General features: G+C 32.7%; 1 protein-coding gene across 1 annotated transcript; it reads right to left on the bottom strand.

The window, feature by feature from the left end:
• Window positions 1-8,853: 8,853 nt before the first annotated feature.
• LOC112509252 lies at window positions 8,854-17,909 on the bottom strand. The gene is made up of 12 exons (XM_025114108.1): window positions 17,481-17,909; window positions 15,707-15,850; window positions 15,404-15,616; window positions 13,979-14,095; window positions 13,441-13,707; window positions 12,122-12,278; window positions 11,876-11,953; window positions 11,389-11,489; window positions 11,151-11,318; window positions 10,302-10,376; window positions 10,114-10,221; window positions 8,854-9,473 (listed from the first exon to the last, which is right to left on the bottom strand). The coding sequence occupies exons 1-12, from the start codon at window positions 17,907-17,909 to the stop codon at window positions 9,144-9,146; spliced, it is 2,187 nt and encodes a 728-aa protein (XP_024969876.1). The 3' UTR covers window positions 8,854-9,143.
• Window positions 17,910-26,590: the final 8,681 nt, after the last annotated feature.

The following is a 26,590-nucleotide window of genomic DNA, read 5'->3' as shown; positions in this document are numbered from 1 at the left end:
TGTTAATACTTAGTTTAGAACAAGAAGAAAAGAAAATGATAATTCGAAGTAAAAAATATTAATTGCCTTGTTAATAATTAAAATTATTAATAATTAATAATTTTGGTAAACAATATGATTAAAAGTATACAAAAAAAATTCCCAACTTGGGAAGAGAGAGAATATCCATTCAATTGAAATTGAGCTTCTGTCGTCCCAACATATAAAAAATATTTTTAGTTAGAAAATCAAAATAAAAATGAAAATTATAGACTTAACGCTTTTCTAATTTTCATAAAACATCTAGCATATTAATTATATATGAAAAAGGCCATAATCGATGCAATGTTAAAGTTAGAATCATTTACCAAACACTTGTCTTGTAAGCGCTTAAGGTGTGCTACCTAATATTATCCGATAAGATGTATAGTAAGGATTGATGATCTTACCGGTAAGTGGTTACCTATAAACATGACAATGCCTGAGAATATTATCTGATAAGAGGCATAGTCTGGACCAATGATCATACCGGATAAGTAAAGAAGAAGACTCTTACCTGATAAGTAACTATCGAGTAAAAGATGTTTACGAACAATCCATTTTATGCCGAAAATATTACTAATAAAGTAAATGAGAATGATGATGTTTGGTAACCAAATGGACAAATATTAAAAAACTATAGTGGTAAATAAACCATAAATATGATGGTAGATTAAAAAAAACATAAATATGCTGTAAGATCTCAAAAAGATATTAGTAATAATCCATATGTATACTTGAACGGGTGAATTATATAATAGCATTTTTAATTATATCAATAAACATCCATAAGATCTCGTTAGTACGATTTACAAGTACTTTTCTCAAGATTTCATGAATGCAATATTACTATCTCTTTCTCTATACATATATATGTATATATCAATATGATAGATACATTTATACACTTTCCCTACTAGGCTTGGGAATACGGCAGGGATCCCAATCCTCGTACTCGATCCCAATATCCGTCCCCATCCCTGTCTTTGTACCCACCAGAGAATATGATCGTATCCTCATCCCAAGGGGGAATTAGGGATTTTTTTTTCTATGTTCATATTAGATATTTTAAATCAAATGTGTTAAACACTATACTCGATCAATAATAGTCTATATTTAAATCTCACATATTTCCAAAAATTTACTTTTACAAAATATCAAATATTCATATGTGAACAAAATCACAACACCATACATAATTGTTTGTTTGATCAAACGCTTTCGGCTTTCTATTTTTTTATCTTAAAAAGACAAGTAAAATATGCATCTAAGAAGAAAGATCAAAACACTATTTCTAAACCTAAAAAAATACTGTATATAATTCTTTATAAATACTATATTTAATAATATACAAAATATATTTAGTAATAAATACATAATATATTTAATATACGGGAATAAGACAGGGATCACGTTATCCGTCCCGTCCCCATCCTCACTCCCCGATTTTGCAGGAATCCAGCCTCTCGGAACGGGTACACAGGATTCTCTAATGTGACGGGTCTCATTCACATACTTATTCCGTATATTTGATGAGATATGAACTTCTGACCTCTTGCAAATTTGAGCTCTACCGACAAGGCAGATACCAATGGGCTTTGACCCATTGGTAACCTTCTATAATTTACATAGATCTATATCATATTTCTATAAATTTCAGGACTCATTGACTTTATCACCCTTGGGTTACTGTTCCATAAAGATTAGGTGGATAAACATGGAAAAAGTAATTAATACGTTGGGGCATATAAACATTACCCACTACATCCGCTTGCTTAATATTTTTCCTAAGACTTCTATTTCATTCCTCGAGATGTATGTTAAAGGAAGCACTACTCCCATCAAGAGACTTCTAAATCTTTTTACAGCTAGCAAGGGAAGGAAATAAATAAAGCCATGTGAGGGATACAACCACGAGAGATCTTGGGTCAATAAATACGGCCTACAAATCGGCATCGGTTCATGAAACTTTCCATATTTGGAAGGTTATCATTCTCTGCTTCAAACAAATAAAGAACTATTATCATGTGGACCTCTACCATCCATAAAGTGACCATCATTGGACATTGGAAAAAAGGCCGGTATAAAAAATGGCTCCATAATCATACAACCACTATGCTTACGTATATAATAATACTACTAATAATATAAATATATAATACATATTGGATATTCAAAATAAAAAATTGATCAAAATAGTTGATATGTTCGATCAAATTCATTTTTAGGTCATTTTCAATCTAATTTATATTTTAGCCAGAGTTTACACAAATTTCTTATGCATTTGTATAAATCTTATTTTCAGATTTAAAAAAGAAAAAAAATCTTTACGTAAACTTTGGTTAAAATGAGAATTTAATACCCAAAATGGTTAAAAAATGAATTTGGTTTAGAAGATTGGCTATTTTTATCAATTTTTCTATTCAAAAATATAACTTGACCCACCACTAATGAACAGGGAGCTTTACCGTTCACTGTCTTTACTCCTTAGCAAGCTTAACGCACTAGACAGACCTTGTGTTTTCAGGCAAAGACCAAGAATCTTACATTGTAAGAGGCATAGCAAGGGCCAAGAATCTTATCCGGTAAGTGAGAAAGAAGACACTTACCAACAATCCATTTTGATGGCTGAGAATGCTACCCAATAAGGTAAGTTAGGGTGGTGATTTTTATCAGTAAACACTTACCAAGTAAGCGTTTGGTAAACGACTCCTAATTAGAGCTTAAGTTCCTAAACGCTGATATAGTTCTCTATGATAATATAACATGTGATACTCTAACATGCCTCCTCAATAGAAGCCAGATAGGAACAAATTGTCCAAAATGTCAGAATCCCTAAAATGATAGATCTCGACTCTGATAGCATGTGAGAATGTGGAACTCTAACACGCCCCCTCCAAAGGAGGCTAGACAGGCAAAGATTGTAGAGTGTCGAACAATAGCGGGTCTAGAAATTTTGGTAATGGGGGCTGGAATTCCAATTTTGTAAGTTTATGGGTTCAAGTGACCCCCAACTCCTATGCATAGATCCGCTAATGGTGTTGAATCCCTGTAATGGTAAATCTTGGCTTTGATACCATGTGAGAATATTTGGAACCCCATCAAATTACTCTTCAAAAGAACCCTTGAAAGGAGAAGAGGATTCCAACACATGTATAGAGGTGAAATGATCCCAAGTCTAGCTAATATGAGACACTAACAAATAGAGGAAGATTGTGCTGGATGGGTTCTCCCTACCTGAAAGGTAATATGACCACGTATAATTCTAGATGGCATATATGAGGAATAGCCGAATATGACTTCAGATTATTTTTAAGATTGAAAGTGAAAGCAAGTCTATTTGCCCAAATATCAGATGCAAGTTATAAGTCCCCCAATTACTATTCATGAAAATTTCCTAGGTAAAACAAATATAGGGCTGTTGACAGCTTATGCTTTTACCGTAAATATTTACTGCTCACAATTTTGCGTTGCTTCAATGTAGCTCATCCTTTTGTGGCATACGATATCACCAAGATTCACATAAGGTACACCAAACAGTATATAATGATGTAAAATAACAAGGGGCCGTTTACTAAGCACTTATACGGTAAGTGTTTACTGGGTCCCTTTACCTTACCGGATGAACATAGCAAGAACCAAGAATTTTACCCGGTTAAAGCAATGACAAAGACGGAGAGTCTTACCTGGTAAGTAAAGGTGTCAAATCTTACCCGATTAGCACTTACAGGATAAATTGTTGCATACAATGTCGTTTTAATGGATTAGATTAATCTTACCCGGTAAGATAAGTAAGAGTGTTTACTTTTACCCCTAAATTATCTTTGAACATGAGTTCCAGGCAAACATTATATTTCAGTTCATATTTATTTTCACCATAAATATATTAGTTTGCATCTATGTTCAACTGAAAGATTTTAGTTTCACCCCCAATAAAAGGCCATGCTGGTTTTTAACAAGTTTCTAAAATGATTATATTTATACTCAAAGTTCACTCTATATAATTTTTTTCTCTGTTCTTCTCAAGGCCAAACAACCATCCTGCCTTCACGGCAGTGACTATTTGGGATGAAAGCTGTAGACATATTACTACTTGTTCAATTGTATTGTTCATAGAGAAAGTAACAACAAAAACAGGATTCAGTGCAAGTTTATACAAGACCTAATATAAAGGTTATTGATTTGTTTTACCAAACATTTTTTGTGTAGATGTTTTATTATGTAAAAATGGGTATGCCCATTTCAAATTTGTAAGTTTCTTTTTCTTTCAATAAAGTTTTTCCAGGAGTTCTGTTCCCTTCTCCGAAAAAAATATAGAAAGGTGAATTCTATTCATAGGGGGTATGTGAGTGATCTAGGAGGTAAGAAATAGGCGGTATGCAAGTGAGAAGAAAAAGAAAACAAAGGCTGTATAATTTTTTAATAACCGAACTACACCCGACTTTAAACTAACCTCTAACGTGTTGTACTTATTTACACATGAAGGGTATAATTGTAAAATTGCCAGTTTTTTTCTTTCTCTCAAATTCTAGAACACAAAAAATTAGAACATACACTTTCAGGAAGGAAAGGGCTTATTACGTGTAATATTTGAAGCCCACAAGTCTATATATCAGTTTAGTGAATCGGACTCTTATAGACACCTTCCCCTATTGGTCTTTTGTAGAGACAGTCCTCTGGATGCACAACTGCCTCCACCTCGTAGAAATAATATGATATTTTACAGTGTACTATCTCTATATAAGTGTTTCATGATTCTTGCTATGGGTGGGCCAGACACAACTTATCACCAACTTAGTAACTAATCCAAAGCACGTGCTCCAATCATCTTAAAGGAATTCAAATTGTCTACTAAAACAGATCTAAAAGAACCAAGCCAAATCCAGATTCTAGAATCACTTTACCTTGCACTATCGATTAGATCTAATAATAATAGTATAACAAAATAACATGCAAGCTAAAAGCCAACCCCACAGAAGAAGTCCCCATGATTCAACACAAAGTACTAGGAAATAAAAGATACTTCCAGATGTTTTTCAGATCAAAATTATAAATATGGTAATATCAAACTAAAGCCTTGCTAAAAAAAGAAGAGATATAAACTATTTGGTTTTATATGATATAATGAGTTCATCCCCAAGGGGCCCAAATTTTTATTCCTAGTTAAACGGGAGGGAATGAAAATTTCATTTTCATTCATCAGCTTAACCAAACAGCCACTAAAATTTGCTAAACTAAAATCTTCCATCTCTAATTGGCAATGTACCAAGTCACACCATCAATCAACCTTGGGGACAACACAGGAGCAGGGCTAATTTGCTTATTGCATATTAAGTTGTTAGGTTTATGTATTCCAGAACCTATAGTACAGAAGCAGCAATTTAGTTCATATATTAAACAAGAAAGTTTAAAGATAAGGATAAGTACTTTGACTTGGTAAGGTCTGATGACATAAAAAGCCTTGCTCCTAACTCAAGTGAATTTGGACCACGAACATGATTCCGGTATAAATCCAGCCACAGATGGCTCTGGTGCTATAAATACACATAAGTCGCATGAAAATAACAAATTCATGGAATGGAAGAACCGCAGGTAACCACTTGCCTAGTAATGAAAAGTTAATAGGCTTGAATTTGGAGAAACCAACCTGTCAAGATGGCAATTCTAGCTTGCATGAATCCGTAGGTCCAATAGGAGATAGCATTAACCTTGTGATGAACAATTCCCAACACGAACCACTGACAAATTGGAAGATTAAAAATAACTAGAGATAAGTTCAAAGGATGATATATGAAATTGGCAGGCATATGTTTTATTGAACTCATATCAAATGCATATTGGTAAAGCATAAATCACCAAAAAGACAAAGGGTTCACCAAATGTTTGAAAATTAGCATTAAGGGCTAGGGGTTATATGATTTGATATCCCTCTAAGAAGTAAGGAACAGAAACTCAAATTCATGAGAGTGCCATACAAATAAACAGAAGATGTGCATGAAAACTACTTAATTCTATTTTATCTTGATCTCTCTTTCTCTCCTACCTTTTAACTACATATAAAACTAGGTAATATGGAAAAGGGTGTTCATTCAAATTCATAGTATGTTGCATCCTATTATCATGTTGGTACACTGTACTATAGACCAAATGTCCATTAGACTATAAAGTATCTTAACAGAGTTAGGATTTCCATCTGTGAAAACTGAAATAGGAGTACAGTTTACTTCCATACAAGATACAATAGCACTACATGGATCACCAAAGACATTTTAGTAACAAACTACATTAAAAAAAAAGATGCATATACCTCATCATATATTTAATAAGGGCCTGGAAAGAAACTCTTTGTTGAGTGCTTTGCCTAGAATTCTCACACTATCTGAGGTGTTGTCAGTTCTATCACCATTGTTTTTCCTTCTTCAGATCCAATTCACCGATGATCTGAACTCTAAAAGCATGAATGAGATTGTAAGAGGTTAGGAATTGATAACTTCAAAATAGATTGTAAATGATACTTCCAGAATCAATATTATAATATGCTTATACCACACGCTATTTCAAGGAAAAAAACAATATAAGATTAGATACTCTGCACAAATGTTTTCTGAAACCACATAGTAACTGTGATGCTCCATTTTTATGAATTTCAAGTTCTGGATTTCTACATGAAAATTTCTGAAATTATTAAGTTTAAATTTGGTGAGTAGAGCCGATCTGACTTCATATCCACCAGCTCAAAATCTATGAAACGATTTATTTCATATACAATAAAAGATATAAAGTAATAAATGCAATCTGATTATTAACGAATTGTATACAAGCAATCGACCAAACCGCTTAATATACAAAGTATAAACCCTAGTTTTAATCATCTAGAAGAAAATCAAAGGCCAGAAGAATAATTGTCGCATTCTTCTTAACTCTTAAGTACGCCGGTAAACCACAAGACTGTTTAATTAAGCATCTTATGTAATGTAATTAAGAAATTATGTGAATTGTAAACTTCTTTGCATGATGATTCATGAAGTAAGAACTCAATACATGAATGTGAAATAGATCAACTAAGACGATGAACTTATTTGGATCGATGATTACCTCTGCAATGAACTGCGGCTCCGGTGGGCGGAAGAGGCGGGAGAGATTGGGCGGGAATGCGCGCTTTAAAGAAAGGAGGATGGAATGAATAACTCAAGTTTATAAACGGATCGCGAACGTACGAAACATATACCATATTATGAAGCATTTCATAAAATCTGTTAAAAAGACTATTTTTTTTAGATGAAATATTATTTATTGATTCGTATTACTTAAAATTCAAGATTATAAGTAAATTGTATACAAATACAAGTTATTAAAGTTTTATATTTGAATTTATATAACTAAGTGCAGATAAATATAATTAAATACAGAATAAATATCTCATTTTAAAWATAAAWAATSTAAAATATAATTAATATAATCAGTAAGTAATACTTAATTATTATTTTTTATAAAAAATTATATTATTAAATCTAAAATAAATTATTTATTTATTAAACTTAAAATAAATTATAACAAAAAGACTAAACTAAAAATTATTTTTATAAAAAAACATTATTATTAGACCTAAAATAAATTAATTCGTCATTAAATCTAAATTAAATTATACAAAAAATATAATATAGAAAACGAGAACTTTTACACTTGTTAATTTAATTCGTTAAAAAAATTATGGGTCTTCAAATTTATATTTATTTAAATATAAAAACATTATCGTTTTCCCAAAACTATATAAAATTCGTATTATAAACAATAAATTTAAGATGTATCTCGCTGCATTGCGTGTATATGCTTCTAGTTTCATAAAATTTGTCAAGTGATTTTCCTATTAATTATATTTGACAACTAAAAGAAAATACTTAATTTCTGATAAAAAAAATATTTTTTAAAATACATATAATATATATAAATGAATTATCATCGGGATTATATATAAATGAATTATCATCGAGTTTGTATACTGGTGAGAATGAAAGTTATGATAAAAAAAGGTAAGTATCTCCACCATTAGACCAATCTTAATTGAAAAAGAATCGGTAGATCAACTCTAGTGAGATATATTGGATCAATTTCTTTAAAGTAACTTTGAGATTAAAAGTGATCAAGGGTTTAAATATTTTCTTGCACTTCTCACATTAACTTCTATTCTCACATGATCATTCATCTTATCATCGAGCCTCTTTACATAACTTTTTTTTGTAAAAGGTATTGTGTATGTATCAACACTTATTTCAAATCCAACTCTCGACGGGTGTTGATGTACCCAATTGGATTATTAAGAGCATTTCCAACAGCTATGATATTTTAAAAAACTTTGGAAGTTTTCTCAAATTTGTTTCAACGGCTATGTTAAACTCTTTTTTAAAATAGAAGAAAAAATCTCCAAATTTAAAAAAAAAAGAAAATACAGCATACCTGTTAGAGATACTCTAACAGTTTTTCTTGGATAGTTTTTTCTCATGCTCTACAAAGGGTGATTCTATAAGCAGCCCTCTTCATGTATGAGAAATATAAAAAGTAAGTTTTGATGTCAATGTGTATTTCTGAGTAGGAAATTAGTAGGTACATTTAGCCTACCCCTCTACAAAAGCCATAAATTCCCGTGGATAGGAACGTTAGAAAGGTAAAAAACCGTGTAGGCGATCCGTCACTGTCCCTGAGTGTCCCGTTATCATCCAACCAATCATTACATATCATCGTTAAAGAACAATAAAAAAAAATGGGACAAGTGATTTTTATCCAGTTAGAACTAAAACACGTGCAACCGAAGCAAGACATGGGCATGACATAAGAAAGAAAAAAACGGGCTTATATACATAAAAGGCGAAAAATCAAACAAGAAGACAATCAATTTACGAGATTGTGAAAAGTTTCAAGAACACAATACAACATGTCCAAAAGGACAGGGTCGTAGGAAAAGTCACCCGTTACATGACTGGTCAACAACATTTTTGTATCGCATATGATTAGAACTTCTTGCCTTCTCGCAAATTGATCGTACTTCTCGTTTGATTCTGCCTCTGTAAATAAATACAAAAGCATTTTGCACCATATATATGATGCATATTATTACTACTACTAATTTTCTAGCTGCACAAGTCGCTGCATGAATCGCATACTTCACAGCAGCAATTGAGGCATTCTAAACAAGCAAGAGCCGTACATAGTTGCGCCATAACAATGGCGCATTGATCGTTCATGCGAGAACAGCACTGAATGAAGCACATGCAACAACATCGATCGAGAAAGATCCCCCAGACGGAGGAAGCGGCCTGCATCATCATTCCGGCAGGCTCCTTTTCCTCTACTTCTTCTATTCCCGGAGGTACACCGTCGACACTTGCCATCAAGTTCCCGAATCCGATGCTTAGATTCTTCAGATGTATCATCTTATGATTCTCCAATTTGGTATACTTCTGTGTGCGGTTCAGCAATTATCATCATCACCATATATATATATAATATACAAAATAAAATTTAAAATTTCATATCATATTATAAATTAAAACAACAAAAATATTTGAAAAGAATATCAAAGAGTCATTTTTATTTTTGGTCATGCAAATTCTGAAATTAGGTCGTTTTTTATTTTGAAAGAAATTAGATAGATATTCATTCAGAGATTGGTTCAATTTTGGGCTAAATAAATCCGGGACCCAAACGCAAGTATAATTGGGCTCCAAGTCTATAAATATATATTATACTTGTAGACATAACTTTTATTCTCACACGATTCAGTTCCCAGGTCTATAATGACTAAATATATAAAACACAAGGGTGGTGTCCGATTGGTTTGAGTTTGGCTCCAAAGGTCAAAAGTACCTGGAGGTCTCAGGTTCAAATCCAAGAAGAAATAAAAATCCCCTTGTGGCCACGGAGGTTCAAATGCGGTGACTCAGGGCTATTTGCAAAGCAGGTGGTCGCCCTGAGATTAGTCGGCTCGCATAGCGGGTTGGATATCCAGGTTAATAAAAAAATATATATATATATATATATATACATACACACACACATATATATATATATATATATATATATACATATGCAAAAGCCTACCTCTTCTGGTAGAACTGAATCAATAGGTGGCTTTACTCTGTCACCCTGGACTAGAATCATGCTAGTATATTCACAATGAACCCCCATTTGTAAGCTCATTTTTGCAACCTACATCAATAGACCAACTCAACTTATTGAACCATAAGATGATGATCACACAAAATGCAGAAAGAAAGAAAGAAAGAAACCTTCTCCTCTAATTGTTGATTCGTGTCTAACCATGCATGTGCTGTGAGCGAATCGACCTCCCTTCTTGCACAAACCTGAAAAGATAGAAGAACCAAAAGCTCAAATTTAATAATTTCCACCAATTTTTGAAACTGGACCCAACACACTGCTTTGGGCTATGGAGCGTTGCATCCGGTCCTTGTATGTTTACCATGATACAAACTAAGGGGCCATTTGGTACCCAGGAGAGAACAAAACAGGACATGACAAAATAAAACAACACAGTTGTTCAACGTTTGGTAACATAGGACTGGTAAACGACACCCTTGATGATTTGTTTATATTTTTTTTTCTATATTTTTATTAATTTATTAAATTATAATAAAAAATACATTTTTTGTAACAAAATATATCATTAGAAAATTTTCGTCAAGACAATTAAAATGGGACCAAAATATGAAGTTTATTAGTTTCCAAGTTTTGTTTTATACTTATTCTATATTATTTTATTATTATTAATATTTAAAAACTTACTAAATTAACCACAATATAGAAAACGTATAAATAATATTTTGAGAACGGTTAAGTGAAAGTTTAAAAAAATAAAATACAATAAATAAAATCTAAAGAATAGATAAAATGTAAAGAGGGTTACTTATTTGATGCTTAAAAATATTAGGTTTTATTTTGAGGATATATTGGCAAAATATAAGTTTGTTCCACCTTAATCCATGGGGTGGGGTGGAGCACGCATGTTCCACTCTGTTCCACATAAAAGTCATGCCAAACGTGGAACAATGATCCATGTTCTGTTATGTCATGTTCAGTGCACCAAACGCACCCCTAAGGGTACAAATTAAAATCTTTACCTTGTTCAAAGGTATGTCTTTCGCGTTCCTCACTTTGACATCAATTACATAGGTGCTCATATCAGCCATGAAACCTCTAGCTTTAACAATGTCGGGGAAGTTTCCTTCGTATCGGCCTGATACAATTACCGGACTTCCAAACAAGTCGGGAATACGAAACGGGTACAACTGCGATAAATAAAAACAACTAATGAAGTTAAACTGAATGAACCAATAAAGAAGAGATCAAAAACTGTACCTCATGTGAGTCGAGATTTTGTAGGGCATCAAGGGTTATATTTGCGAGTACGGGAGACAAGGCGTTTTTAAGCAGTTTTGGTAATTGTTCGCTGATCGAATCTGGTTCAAAACAATGATTTAACATGCCACTTATGTTTAACAAAAGAATGTAAGAGGGAGATCCAAACGAGAACAAAGTCAAAATAAGAAAACATGAAAACGGCGAAATCACATGTGATTTTCCACTGAAATCACATCCGATTACGGAACACGATCAACGCAAGGTGTGTGCAAGCGACTTGGCCCACGACCGTGAACACATGTGATTTTACACCGTGTTCTCGAGTCCGTAAAGTATTTGGTCGTTATCTTGTTTCCTTCCAAAATTCGAGAACACAGAGTAAAGTATTTGGTCGTTATCTTGTTTTCTTATTTGATCACCATTCTCATGTGAACCCGACCCAAGAATGTAATTATTAAAGATATTAGTGCTTGATGAAACTGACCTACATCATATGCAGCATCATAGCATCCTCTTCCCATATGAGCAAGCATTTGCAAAAAATAGTGATTGCAGTATGAACCTGGGAATCTTCAGATCATTAACCAAAACAAGACACGCACAATAACCTCCAGGTCGATTGATATTATAAGAAGCTCATAGATCTAATTTTCTATCAATGTGGGACCAGTTGTCTCATTTATGACACCTAGGCGTAAACTTTGGATGAAATCTTTGCGAATTTACTTACCTATGCCAAATGTGCAAATTCGCGGACAATTAATTCCTCCATCTAGAAGGCGATCTTTCATCGTATTACAAATATCTTTTTCATCTTCAACAGCTCCATCAGTAATGAGGAAAATGAGAGGAATAGATTCACCAGTCTTACCGACCATATCAAATGCCTGGAGATCATCAGGAGATATAAATCATTTGGTTTCAGATGTGGAAAAGGAAACAATAAGCTCATTGAGACAACAATAAATGAGAGAATAGTTGTAACGCCTCATAGCCCAAAGCAACAGTCTGACCCAATAACCATTAAATCAACTTAAAACTGTGATGGAAGTTAATGGTAGCCCAAAACTTTGAGCTTATAAGGAGCTCACAAAATCTAGTTTTCTATCAATGTGGGACGGGTTGTTACAATAACTATCTTCTTGCTTCCATTTCCTAAGCCTTTTGGCTCATTAAGCCTTTAGACTTGCTTCAACCCAGATCCAAGTTTGAAAGTTTTAACTTGTAAAACTTGCAAGCCTAATATTTTTCCCTACCTAAATTGTACTCTTTAGTATATACGAACACTTAGGAGTTAGGGCCTGTTTGTTAGCAGCTTAATGAGACTCGCTTATTTTGTCAGCTATATATGACTGTTTGGTAGTGCTTAATGATACAGAAAGTGGCTTATCATTAAGCTTCTAGGGGGGGGAGCTTTATGCAGAAAGCCATGTTTTTCCCAAACTTGTCTCTCAATTAAAAAAGGCGCTCCTTCCAAACAAAAATCTTCCCAATCTACGCAGACGGGTAAATCCACACAGACAGCTTTATCCATAGACTTAATGGAAAACCATCCAAACAGTCCCTCACAATTATACCTATATTAGCATATACGAGCACTTGCTATTGCTATTATACCAATATGATCTATATAGATATCTTGAAACTTGATATGTTTACAACTTTAGTCTAAGGGTCTGTTTGTTAGCAGCTTAATGAGTTTAAAAAAACTCAAAGCTTATTCGGTCAGCTATACATGAGCATTTGGTATTGGCTTAACAATATAGAAAGTGGCTTATTCAATAAGCTTCTAGCGGGATGCTTTATGCATAAAGTCAAGTTTTTCCCATACTTGTCCCTCCCAATTAAAAGACACGCTCTTCCAATCTATGATAAAACCCTCCTAAACATAAACCTTTTCAATCTATATGGACAGATTAATCCGCACAAACAACTTTATCCATACAAAACTTAATGGAAAACCAACCAAAACAGCCCCTTTACCGGCAAATCAATTCACAATGAATAACCAGGGTGATGCTGAAAAATGGATCTTGAGATGAGAAGCACCTGTTTGAGGGGGAGAAGGAGGTTTGTACCTCCTTCAGCTATAAGATTTGTGATCCATTCAGTTGCATTTGTGATTCCTTCCTCTGTTGCCAACTCCAAGGAAGATGAGAATGGTTGAATGTCTCCATTGAAGGCTATGATGTTAAAATAATCTCCATGATTAAGCTCCGAGAGGCAACCGATCACTGCATCTTTTGTTTTCTCAAGCGGGGCATCGTGCATACTCTCGCTTATATCTACTAGAAATACCACTTCCTTTTTGAAATGCTATTAGGATGCACATTATCCACACAAATGAGGTTAGTTATTACTTGGTTTTATTGAAGATGCCAACAAACCAATTAAGGGCCAAATGAAAGAATTAATAGAAACCAAAGGGCCTTTGCCCTGGCAGTATCGGAGCCTTTGGCCTCCTAGAAGGTCAGGGTTTCAAACCTCACCAGAGGTGAGAATGGTGTGTGAGTTTATTTGTTGCATTTGCCATATATAAATATTATATACTTTAAAAAAGAAGAATGAATAGAAGATGCCAACTAACCTTGGTAGTTCTGTTACTCCCTGGGAGAAGATAGAAGCAAAACATATCTCTCTGATCACAATCATTTCGAGATGGAGTCTGCAGTAGCAGACCAGCAAAGATATCATCTGAGCACACCTGAAAGGAAATGCCATTTAAAGAGATCAAGACATGCTTTCATGTTTACTTCTTGGAACTGAATCCACAACTAAGTCTGTGAGAATATGTGGAACCTCATTAGTTTACTTTCTAAAAGAGCCCTTAAAAAAAAGGGCGGGTTCCAACATATATAGAAGAAATAGTCCAAATCTAACTAATATGTGACTCTATCAGCAGAGGCTAGACGAGCATAGATTGTCCTAGAGTGTCAAAAGGGGGCTAGACAGTTATAGATTGCCCCTAAAAGTGTCGAGTCCATGGTAGATCTTGACTCGGATACCATGTGAGTATACGTGGAACCTCATTTGCTTACTTTCCAAAAGAGCCGTTGAAGAAATAAATAGGGTTCCAACATATATTTAGACGAAATGGTCGAAGTCTAGCCGATGTGGGACTCTAACACACCCCCTCCAATAGAGGCTAGATGGGATCAGATTATCCCAAAGTGTCGAGTATGTGGTAAACCTTGGCTCTGATACCATGTGAGAATATGTGAAACCTTATTATATTACTCTCCAAAAGAGCCCTTGAAAAGAGAAAAGGTTCCAACATATACTAAGGAGAAATGGTCCAACTCTAGCCGAAGTGGGACTCTTACAAAATCCATTTATAATGAAAGATATGAGGCTTTACCACATAAGTAAAATAGAAGTCATCATTAGACCATTTCTGAACATCTGCTTCATATACAAAGCTTAATTCCCCACCATGCCGTCTTGTTTCCTTTCAAGCGATAAAATAAGTGAAATATATGATTAGGAGAGAAAACAAGAATGATGTTCATTCACTGCAACAAATTTGGTTTTATAGGACGCCTAAGATGTCTAAATGTCCTAATAAAATACTATTTATAGGACCAAAATTTAATACGACCAAACCAATAAGTGTCCTATCTAAAAGTGTTGCACTAGGTTTATAGGATGTTTTTAGGTGTTTTCACAAGTTTTTTAGGGCACTTTTAGAATAGTGTCGTATTAGCTACTTTATATGACATTATTTGAAAAAATGTCGTATAAAAAGATGGGTTTATGACACTTCTGAAAAGTGTCCTATAAAAATAGCTAATAAAACACTTTATTTTAAAAGCGTCTAAAAGATCTTGTGAAAATGCCTAAAAGCGTCCTATAAACCTATTGTAACGCTTTTAGATAGGACTCTAGTTTGGTCCTATAAACATATGTTCTGTAAAGTATTCTATTAGCACGTTTAGACATTCCAGGCATCTTATAAAGCCAAATTTGTTGTACTGATTGGATATAAAATACTAAACTAAAATATACAGCATACCATTAAAGGATGACTAGAAATATTGCACATAATCTCAGTCTCCATTCCAGATATCACATTTAGCGAAACTTTTTCCTTATTAGGAGTTCCCTTCACCACTGGCACCACGTGAGCCGGAAAAGTGAAAGGAATACTAAGGCAGAACTCACGATCTTGATACGTCAATTTCTGAGACCACCTAACATTAACATGGACATATGATCCTCCCTCAACCTTGGAATGCCGGCGTCAAAGAGTTAGTAAATAGGTCTAATAAATGTAAGTACACAAATATTATATCATAGTACAAAGTTGTTGCGATACCTGGAAAATTTTGAACGTATACGTGTTGCCTTTCATTAAAAAGCCATTCTTTATCGTGGTTACTTTTTCTAGATCTTGGGAAGTTACGAATTTTGTAGAATATGATCTTCTTGTGGTCTCCACCTCAATACCTAGAACTGAACCCTGTTAGCCACACCATGTTCATTTGAGAACTAAAATAAGAAAGGTTGATATAAGGGTTCAAAACACAGAATAAATTAAGTTATGAAGAATCATGAGAACACCATTCTTAGTATTACTTCTTTCCTTCTTGAGTTCATTCATTGGAGAGGTGCAAGATCTTGTCTTTAAGTTAAGAAAATAGTTTATCCCGTAAAATAAGGAAAATGATGCGTACAAGAATTAAATAAGACAGCCGCGTAGTGGTTGAGGCTTAGGGGGTCTTGGTGAAATATCCATGTGTCCTAGGTTCAATATCCATGTCCACAGTAATTTGTGGTCATTGAGTGTATCAGAGCTGATGTCTTATGGCTGTAATTTGCTTGGATTAGTCACCTTCCAACAAAAAATAAGACGTTAATTAAGGCCCACATGGCCTTGCAACCAAACTTGCTAATTTAGCACGTGTCGGGTGGGGTTGTGCTTATGTGGCGTCTAATGGTAGATCGAAGGCATTTGAAAGAGGGTTTGAAAACATAATGTGGTTTCGAAACAAAAATCTGATGTGTTTTCTTATCTACTTGTAAAGTTATAGAGAATGTGAACATGAACTAAACAAAGTTATATACTTATATTACACAAAAAGCTGATGTGCATTCATGTGACGGAATTTTGGAACAGCAGATTTTATTCGAGAAAGAGGGCGTGACTCCGATACACACCAAGAAATGGCTAAAGATACACAAAAGGCATAGAACATATGATATTGGGATGAAATTATGTTCATCATTTTTGGCAAGTTGTACAGGATACTTTAGAATAAGATATAAAGGGGAAATGACAGCAAGAGGTCAATACGAACAAGTAAATTTTAATCAACGAAACAAATGGGACCCACAAACTTCTTTTTTATTTAATTTTATAAATAATTAATATGATATTATAAAAACATTAGTCAAATTTTGCCAATAAATTTTAGCTAATGTTTTTAATCATGTTTTTTTGACAATCTGTAACAAAATATAGTGCATAATACAGATCACAGACAAAGGATTCTCAAATATGAACTACCTATTTTGTGAACATGATAGATATTTATGATGATGTCATGACAGATATTATGTTATTCAAGGTAAATCATCATGAATATTATAAAAAGTAGATGGTTATTCGACATGAATACTATAAAAATAGATGGTTATTCGGCAAAACCCGGATAAAGTTGAGCCAAAAATCATGAATACTATAAAAAATAGATGGTTATTGCCATGAATATTACAAAAATAGATGGTTATTCATCATGAATACTATAAAAAAAAATAGACGGTTATTCGGCAAAACAAAGTTGAGCCAAAAATCATGAATACTATAAAAATAGATGGTTATTGATTCTCAAAAATACTTAGGTTCCAACAAATCATCTTCCATAATTCGATTTTCAGTATTGAAGATTAGGGGTGCTCAAAAACCCTACCAACCCACACGGCTTGGTTTGGTTTGGGTTGGGTTGGGTTGCACTTTGGTTTGAATTGGGTTAAGATTTTTTAAAGATGTTGAATTGTTCAAATTTCTTCAACCCGGTTAAATCAAGCTATGAGTGATAAATAATGAGAGGAATGATACACAAACGAATAAATAAATCAATCAACGTTACCTGCTCACCCATCGGAATCGCGATTCTGCAATCGCAACATGCGCTTGATGATACGCAATGAACACGCCAAGTCCCGGTAACGGAAACGAACGCCGTATCCAAATAACACTCCACCTCCATCGCGATTCCATGCATATGCAGCGGAACCAACGCCGGCGGATCGCACCGTCCGTACACGTACGGCTGGTAGCTGCAAATATCCGGATTATCGACGGTAGAAGGATCGACTATTACCGCATAAACCATCGGCGCTGACGGACGATGACTTTGCGGTGACCGCAACGACGAAGCCGATGAAGACGACGACAACGACTTTTTCATGGACGGCTGTTTGGGAGCAGTCATGGATGCCTTGTCTTTTCCATAACATATCCTTCGGGATAGCTGGATTCCCATTTGAACTGACCTAGAGAACTCATCGACGGCCATCGGAAGGTCGCCGGAGTAGTTGGATGGTGAGATTTGACAGTCGAAGTGTGAGTGTGTAGGAATGCTGATGACAATAATAGGGGTGACGCTTCACTATATTGGGGGTCATGTTCCAAAAGGTCCTTTATTTTTGGACTCATGTAATTGGAGACAAAATTGACACGTTAAAGTGTGTTTGCTACGTTAAAACAGGGAACCTGACCAATTTAACCTTTTAGAATAGAAACTTTATAATTTTAACCTTAAAATTAAAATTTCTAACAAACTGACCATGAATTACAGCAACATAAAATCATTTTTTATACTTAAAACTTTACAGCAAAATATTATGAATGTAGAATACTAAAAAAACATTGTGAATGTAAAAAACTACACGTAAAACCATTTTTTACTCTTGAAGTCAACTGAAAGGGTCTCTTGAAATCGACAAAAAAACTAAAAAATCTCTTGAAATCAAACAAAAAACTTCAAAAATCTCTGAAAATGATGAATTATGCTAAAAACATATTAGACGACTAACCTTTAATCGATCTTAAAGGTTCCCCCACTAGACAAAAATAATGGATTCGCCACTGAATGTAAGTGTTTAGTAAATGGTCTCTTAATCTCATAAACAAAAATAGAAATAAATTGCAAGCTTAAGTAACTGAAATTAGGGTTACTCAAAAACCCGATCAACCCAACGCGAAACAACTCGATGTCTAATTGAGTTGTAAAATTAACAAACCGTAGGTATTATGTTAATATTGGGTTACTATTATTTGAACTCAACTCAATCCGATTAACCCGATATCATTTATTGGATTTAATATAAAATTCATTAAAATGTTCCATATCTAGCCCATACCATCATAGTATTAACCGCCGGGTGTAGGTGGCAAATAGGGATTGCTGGGTGGGTGTTACCGTCTTAATAAATGATTTGACCTACAAAATATAATTTGGTGATGACTCATATATATATTATATATATGCATCGAGAGTGAGAGTAAACAAATAAATATATATACTTTGATAATAACGAGATATGGTTTTTTTAGTTATATTTGACGTAGCAGTGTGAGTAAGCATATATATATATATATATATATATATATATATATATATATAGGTGGAGGTTTACATTCTTATTACATGTGATAATATATGTAAAAGGACTGTGATGTGTCGACGATGTGTTCTATGACTTAGGTCGAGTCAAAGGTTGTATGCGTCTATGATTTAGCATCACATGTGATAGTATATTGATAGATTATAGTATCATATCAACTACATCCTTATCACATGTGATAATACATGTGAGGGGACTTAGTGGTGTAAGGACGACTTGACCTACAACCAATATCGCATTGAAATCGTTCGTGTCTCTGATTTAGTATCACATGTGTATCATATTCTATGGAATAATAGTATCACATGTGATTGTCTATAGTAAAAAAGTTTTCTCACGTTCTTGTAAAATAAAGACGTTCTCGTTTGAACCCTTATATATATATATATATATATATATATATATATTATACACACACACACTTTGATAATAACAAGAGATGATTTTTTAGTTATATTTGACGTATCAGTATTTGCATTTTTGGTCTTTTTAAAAACCGAGATTAAAATCTTATTAAAAATGAGAAGAATGTGTCAATCTGTTTGTTACATTTATCTTATAAATATTATATAATTTAAAAAAAAATCAGTTAAAACGGATACAAGTTTGATCAAACGTTATTAATAATTAAAAAAAAATTATTAACCACAAGAGTAGTGTCAAATTGGTATGAGTTTGGACTCCAAAGATCAAAAGTGTCTGAAGGTCTCAGGTTCGAATTCAATGAGTCATAAGAATCTCCATTTCGCCACGAAGGTTCAAATGCGGTGACTTCGAGCTACCTGCGAAGCAGGAGGTCGTTCTGAGATTAGTCGATTCGTATAGTGGATTGGATATTCAGGTTAATAAAAAAAAATTGTCGTTTTTTCCTATAATTTGAGATATCCTCCACTTACTGTTATTTTATTTCGTTTTTTCCTATAACAAAAATGTCTTTTTCAGACATTTTGAAAAGCGATGTTACATGCTTACCTTTGCATTATGCTAAATATACGATATGTTGGGAAAGTTAAAGCGTTAATTACGGATACAACTTTAATGAAAAGTATCATCTATCGATGTCTGCCAACAGCTATAATAATGATTAAATCTCAAAAAGTCATAAATTTATTTGAGTAATTTACGTTTTTCGTTCATGTGGTTTGTTAAAAGTTTCGGATTTCGTCTTTGTGGTTTTAAAAATTCGGTTTTCATTTTTACCGTTTGCAATTCGGTTATATGTTCGTCTATGAGAACAAAACATTACTTTTAAGTATAAATGACTAAAATATAAATGAATTGTAAACCATAAGGATTAAAAAAAAGCAATAATTTTTAAATGATAAGGACAAAAAGGGTAATTAATTATAAACCATGGGGATGAAAATTGTAATTTCAAAATTATAAGGATAAACGTATAAATTTTCAACAAACCACATGGACTAAAATCGTAATTTACTCTTTTTCTAATAAGGAAAATTAATTAAAATAACTATTTTAAGTCTTTTATATTCGGGGCTGTTTGGCAATTACGGATTGATTTGGTGCAGATGATTAAGTGGTCATAATGATTAAGAGGCTCTCATGATATAATAATAAATGAAATATAATTGTTTGGTAATTGTTTATAATGAAATTAGGGCACTGAATGGTCAAGGAAGACCTATAATACAAAATCATTCAGAGAATTTTAAAACCATTAAGAAGCAGACTGTTTTTCTACCAAACAAGATTCATCTCCTAATGATTCGGATACTGTCTCTTAATGAAACTATTAAGAAGTAAACAAACAACCCCTTCATCTCACTCGGCCATCTCTTAGTCCAACACTTTCGCAAGTGGCGGAAGTACCACTTGCGAACCTTTATCTAACTTATAGATTTGGTTCTTATACTTGCAGCTTGGTTCATAAACCTTTTCTTACATATTAACCTTTCCGCAAATTGGGGATGTGTCATTTGCAAAGACATATATCTTTCAAATTTAGGGAGAAAAATGGCTAAAAGATAAATTCGAAGCCTGAAAATAGTTATTTTCTATAAATTTTCCTTTAATAAATACACCATTCTTTGCATAGTTAAAAAAAAATATTTATAGATATGCATTTTGGTGTAAAAAATGGTGTCTATAAGATATGAATTATTGATATTATAAAAAATACAAGATTTTGATGAAAAATATAATGTTTTGGTCAGAAATCATTGTGGAGCCACATACAAATAATGGGGTTCTTGACCCCATTCAAAACTTTAAAAATTAGAAAATCTTAAGTTAAAATAATGGGTTTTTTTATTTTTTGGTGCGTTTCGTTTGAAGGAATGAAATGGATTTGGAAGAATTTGGATTTCAAATCCATTATCATCTTATGTTTGATTTGTTGGATTGTTCGGATTTAAAATCCTTTGATTAATTGAAATTCTTCAAATATTGGATTTTGAAATCCTCAAGAAGTACTCGGGATTTCACGAGATTTTTTTCATGTAATTTTCCCATTCTAATTTATTTTTTTACTAACAACTTTTTTGGAATTATTTATGTTGATTTAAACGTTAAAATTATGTTGAACAATATAAGTCAAACTCTTATTTATATTATAAATATCAGATAAACCTTAAAACAACAAATTAGATTGCGTAATAAACAAATCTCACTCGTGGTTTATATATCATTGTGTCAGTAGTTGTTAGAAAAACATGATTAAAACGATTTTTTATATGTTCCGTTTGAAAAAAGTTTCAACGTATGTTAGGTTCGAATCAAAACATGTGTCCTTTCTGGACTAATGAAAACAAATATATCGACATCATGATGATCTTTATTTAATAGCATAAAGGTTCAACTTACTCGAGTGCATGTTTTTTATAATTGTGCTTAATTATAGAGAGAGAGAGATATACCATTTTTTACAAACCAATATATTTTCGTCTTCTCGTCAACTGGTATCTCATTTACTTGTCATTTTGAAACAGATGACTATATAAACTGTATTAGAATCCACTTATAAAACCGTACACAAAATTATCACCTTTTTATTTTCTACTAAAGGGCTGTTTGGCAGTTGCTAAATAGTTTGATGCAAAATGATTAGATGGTCAAAATTAGGGGTGCTAAAAAACCCGATCAACTCAACACAACCCAATGCGAAATAACTCAATCTAAAGCAATCTGATGTCTAATCAAGTTGTAAATTTGTCAAACCGTAGGTATTTGGTTGATGTTGTATTATTATTATTTGAACTCAACCTAACCCGATGAACTCGATATCTTTTTATTTTTCTTGGATTTAATATGATTGTTGAATTTCTAGTAATATATACATTGGACAATTACACTATTATTTATGCTATTCACATACACATATTTTCAATCTATTCACATCTCTATAATTCATTCGTATATATGTTCAGTAACTATGAACATATATATATAAATTGAGAAAATTAACTGAATGTAATATACGTAAGAAGTAAGTTGTATCAAATAGTTGATGATGAAAAAGAAATTATGAGTAGAGAAATAACATATTCAATGTTAGAAAAAAAAAATTAATGTACCAAAGTATCAACCCGACCAACCCGTACGAATTGGGTTGGATTAGGTTGCACTTTGGTTTGGTTTGGGTTGGTTTGGGTTGAGTTAAGATTTTTCAAACCGCAAGCATTGGGTTGGGTTGTTCAAATGTCTTTAACCCAACTTATGAGCATCCTTAGTAAGAATGATTAAGATGCTCTTATGATATAATTCAAAATGAAATATAATTGTTTAGTAATTATTTACAATAAAATTAGTGCTCTTAATGGTAAGGGAGACCCAAGATACAAAAACATTCAGAGAGTTTTAAAACCATTAAAAGACATCTTTTTTTTTGCCAAACAATATTCCTTTCTTAACGATTCAAAGACTGCATCTTAATAGAACTATTAAAAGATAAACAAATAACCTTTAAGTTTCACGTACGAAAATATTTACTAAAATCTTCAAATATGAAACATGTCCCATATAGTATCATTTATGATAATACATATGGTACCATTTATGTGCCCCATACATTTATATGTTTGGGACCAAATGCATTTATTGTCCATCTCTTTTTGAGAAGTTTTAGAGATAACAATTGCTACCCTTTTTATTTCAAAGTTTCAACATTTTTTTGTCTATATTTGTACAGATTCTATATATAACTATTCTATACTATAGTCAATCATATGTGATATTATATTCCATCATATATGATACACGTGTGATACTAAATTAGGGACGCATACGACATTTGGTGAGACCTAGGGTTTGGACCAAGTCGTCCGCACACCACTAGGCTGCCTCATGTGTATTATCACATGTGATACTATAATTTATTGCATACGTTACTAAGCGGCCGTTTACAAAGACTTACCGGGTAAGTGTTTACCGGCATAATTCAACTCTACCGCTTACTTACCGGGTAAGATTTAAACGGCATCATATGCAACAATTTACCCAGTAAGTGCTAACAATGGTGAGAGTTGTTGTCCTCTCTCATCGGGTAATACTCTCGGTCCTAGCCTTCGCTTGAACCAAATAAGATTATTGGTCCTTCTCATAAGCATTTGGTTACTTTGGTGAGCGCTTACCTAGCATTTGATAAACAGTTCATAAGAGTCACCACTCTCACTTACCGCGTAAGTCTCTCGGTCTTTGTCATTGTTCTTACTGGGTAAGATTCTCAATCCTTGTCATCCCATAAGGTAAAATGACCTGGTAAATACTTACATAGTAATCGTTTAGTAAACAGTCATTAAATCAGATATGTAGACAACATTTGGTGTGACCCATGTAGCATATCATGTTGTTCGCATACCTCCAAATCCTCTCTCATGTATTATCAAACTTGATAAAGGTGTTCTTATGTTCTTGTAAAATGTAGGTGTTTTCGTTTGAACTTCCAACATACATATATATATATATACATATATATATATATATATATATAAAGTAAATAGATTTGTGGGGAAAAGAAGATTTAGAAAGGACTGAAGATGGTGACGTATGTGATAGAAGGAAGAGTCTTTAACAATGTCGGTTTAAACGTTACTTTCCAAGGGACTACGACCCATAACCTACTTCAACTCATGCTGCTCCAATTGTCAAAACACATTTACTCTTTATTTTTATTTTCATTTTCATTTTCATTTTCTTAAATAAATATCTACTTACAATTGTTATTGTTATGTCTACTTTTCAATTATATTATTATCTAAAAAAGTTAATTACTACATTTAAAGTTAATTTATAAATGTAATAATTATATATTTTTTAAATTATGTCTATTAAGTATAAGGATTGTGTTTAATTGGTTTGAGCTTGTACTTCAAATATCAAAATTTTTTGAAGGTTCCAGTTTCAAATACAAAAAGAAATAAAAATTTTCTTGTGGCCATATATATTCAAATGCGATGACTCCAGGCAACCTGCAAAACAAGTGGTCGTCCTGGGATTAGTCAGCTAGCATAACGGATTGGATATTCAGGTTAATAAAAATAGTTACGTACATTTAACCACAATAATGGTGTCTGATTGGTTTTAGCTTGAGCTTCAAAGATCAAAAATGCTTAGAGGCTTCAGGTTCAAATCCAAGGAGAAATAAAAGTCTACTTATGACCACAGGTGACTCTGGGCTACCAGCAAAGCAGGTAGTCCCCTTGGGATTAGTCGACTTACATAGCGGGTAACGGATATCCAAGTTAATAATAATAAAAAATTAAGTACATGGATCTCTTTTGTTTTTATTTTTCAATAATTGTTATTTAAATTAATAAATTTATCGTAGTTTATAAGTTTTTTGTTTTATAAGTTTACGTAATAAAATATTTGTAACATATAGATAAATGCAGGTTCAATTACAAACTTAAATTTCATTATAAACCGAGGGATAAAAGAGTACGCATCGTTTATTTATGACGTTTACATGATATTCATCATGAATGGTGTAAAGATCGTCATGTCCATTATTCATAATGAATGGAAATAAATGGAGACACATACCACGCTCCTTTGTTCCTCGATATATAATCCAATATCATTTGAACCCATAACCCTACAGTTAGGGGTGCTCATAAACTCGATCAACCCAACACGAAATAACTCAACCCGAAGCAACTTGACATCTAATCGAGTTGTAAATTTTTTAAACCATAGATATTAGGTTGAAATTTTGAGTTATTATTATTTGAACCCAACCCAACCCGATGAACACGATACCTTTGTAATTAATATGATTGTTAAGTTTCTATTAATATATACATTAGACAATTACACTATCACTTAACCTCTTCATATACACATATTTTTAATCTATTATCCATCTCTACATAACTCATCATTATATATGTTCAATAACCGTGAACATATATATGTAAATTGAAAAAATTAATTGAATGTGATATACATAAGATCTAAGAAGTTTGGATAAGTTGTATCAAATGGTTTGATAATATAAAATAAATTATGAGTAGATAAATAACATATTCAAGATTAGAAAAATATTTTAATGTACCAAAATATCAACTCGACCAACCCGTACGGTTTTAGTTTGGTTGGATTAAGATTTTTCAGACCACAAACATTAAATTGAGTTGTTCAAATGTATTCAACTCGATCAACCCAATATATGAACACAGCTATCTACAATGAACATGAGTATAATAATCTTTATTTTTGAACTAACACTCATAATCATCCTAATGTAACTAGCAACAAAACCACCTTGACTATATATTTTTTTTTGCTAAAAATATTAATTATTAATATTTAAATTTATCTTTTTTACATAATATTATTTGTTTATTGATGACTTAAATACAAATACACAAAATGTTTAAGAAAATTAATTAAAATATTAATTTTCGACTTGTGTTTTCACCTCTTAGTCATTTCCCTCATAAAATCACCAAAATCTCACTAGGTCCTTAAATAGCAGATCCACAATTTTTTTTTTATTAACCTGGATATTCAACCCGCTATGCGAACCGACTAATCCCAAGACAACCACCTGCTTTGCAGATAGTCCCGTCCGGGTCATCGCATTTGAACTAGGTCCGTAAACACAGAGACCAAATTTATAAAATTTACAGATTCAGTCCCTGCACTCAAAAACTTTTCTTTTACACTTTAACCTTTCACAAATTACAGACCCAGTGACATTTTTGGTAAATAACTAAGAGATAAAACCAACATCTGAAAATAAATGTTTTAATTAATTTCTGATATGTTTATGATATTTGCAACTTTAAATTTTTTATGGATAATTTGCATTATGATGGGATATTTATGAGGATAAAAATGTGGAAAATAGTATGAAGGTGTGGTGAGAAATAAGCGAAAGCGACGTGTCATTAATTAAGTAAATAAAGGATGTGCAGTTCAGTTGACCAACGACAATTTTTTTACAACCGTCCCATATGTCACCATGTGCAATCATCGCTAGATTTTTTTTAAACTCAAATCAGAAAATAAAATGAATAATTTATATTAATTAAAATATAATATAAATAAATAAATAAAACAGAAAATAAAATATACACAAATAAAAAACAGAAAACAAAATGAATAATAT

This window comes from Cynara cardunculus, assembly GCF_001531365.2.
Source record: "Cynara cardunculus var. scolymus isolate 2C chromosome LG 3, CcrdV1, whole genome shotgun sequence".
Classification (NCBI taxonomy): domain Eukaryota; kingdom Viridiplantae; phylum Streptophyta; class Magnoliopsida; order Asterales; family Asteraceae; genus Cynara; species Cynara cardunculus.
Note: the sequence above shows the minus strand (reverse complement) of the source record. Positions and strands in the feature narration are given on the sequence as shown.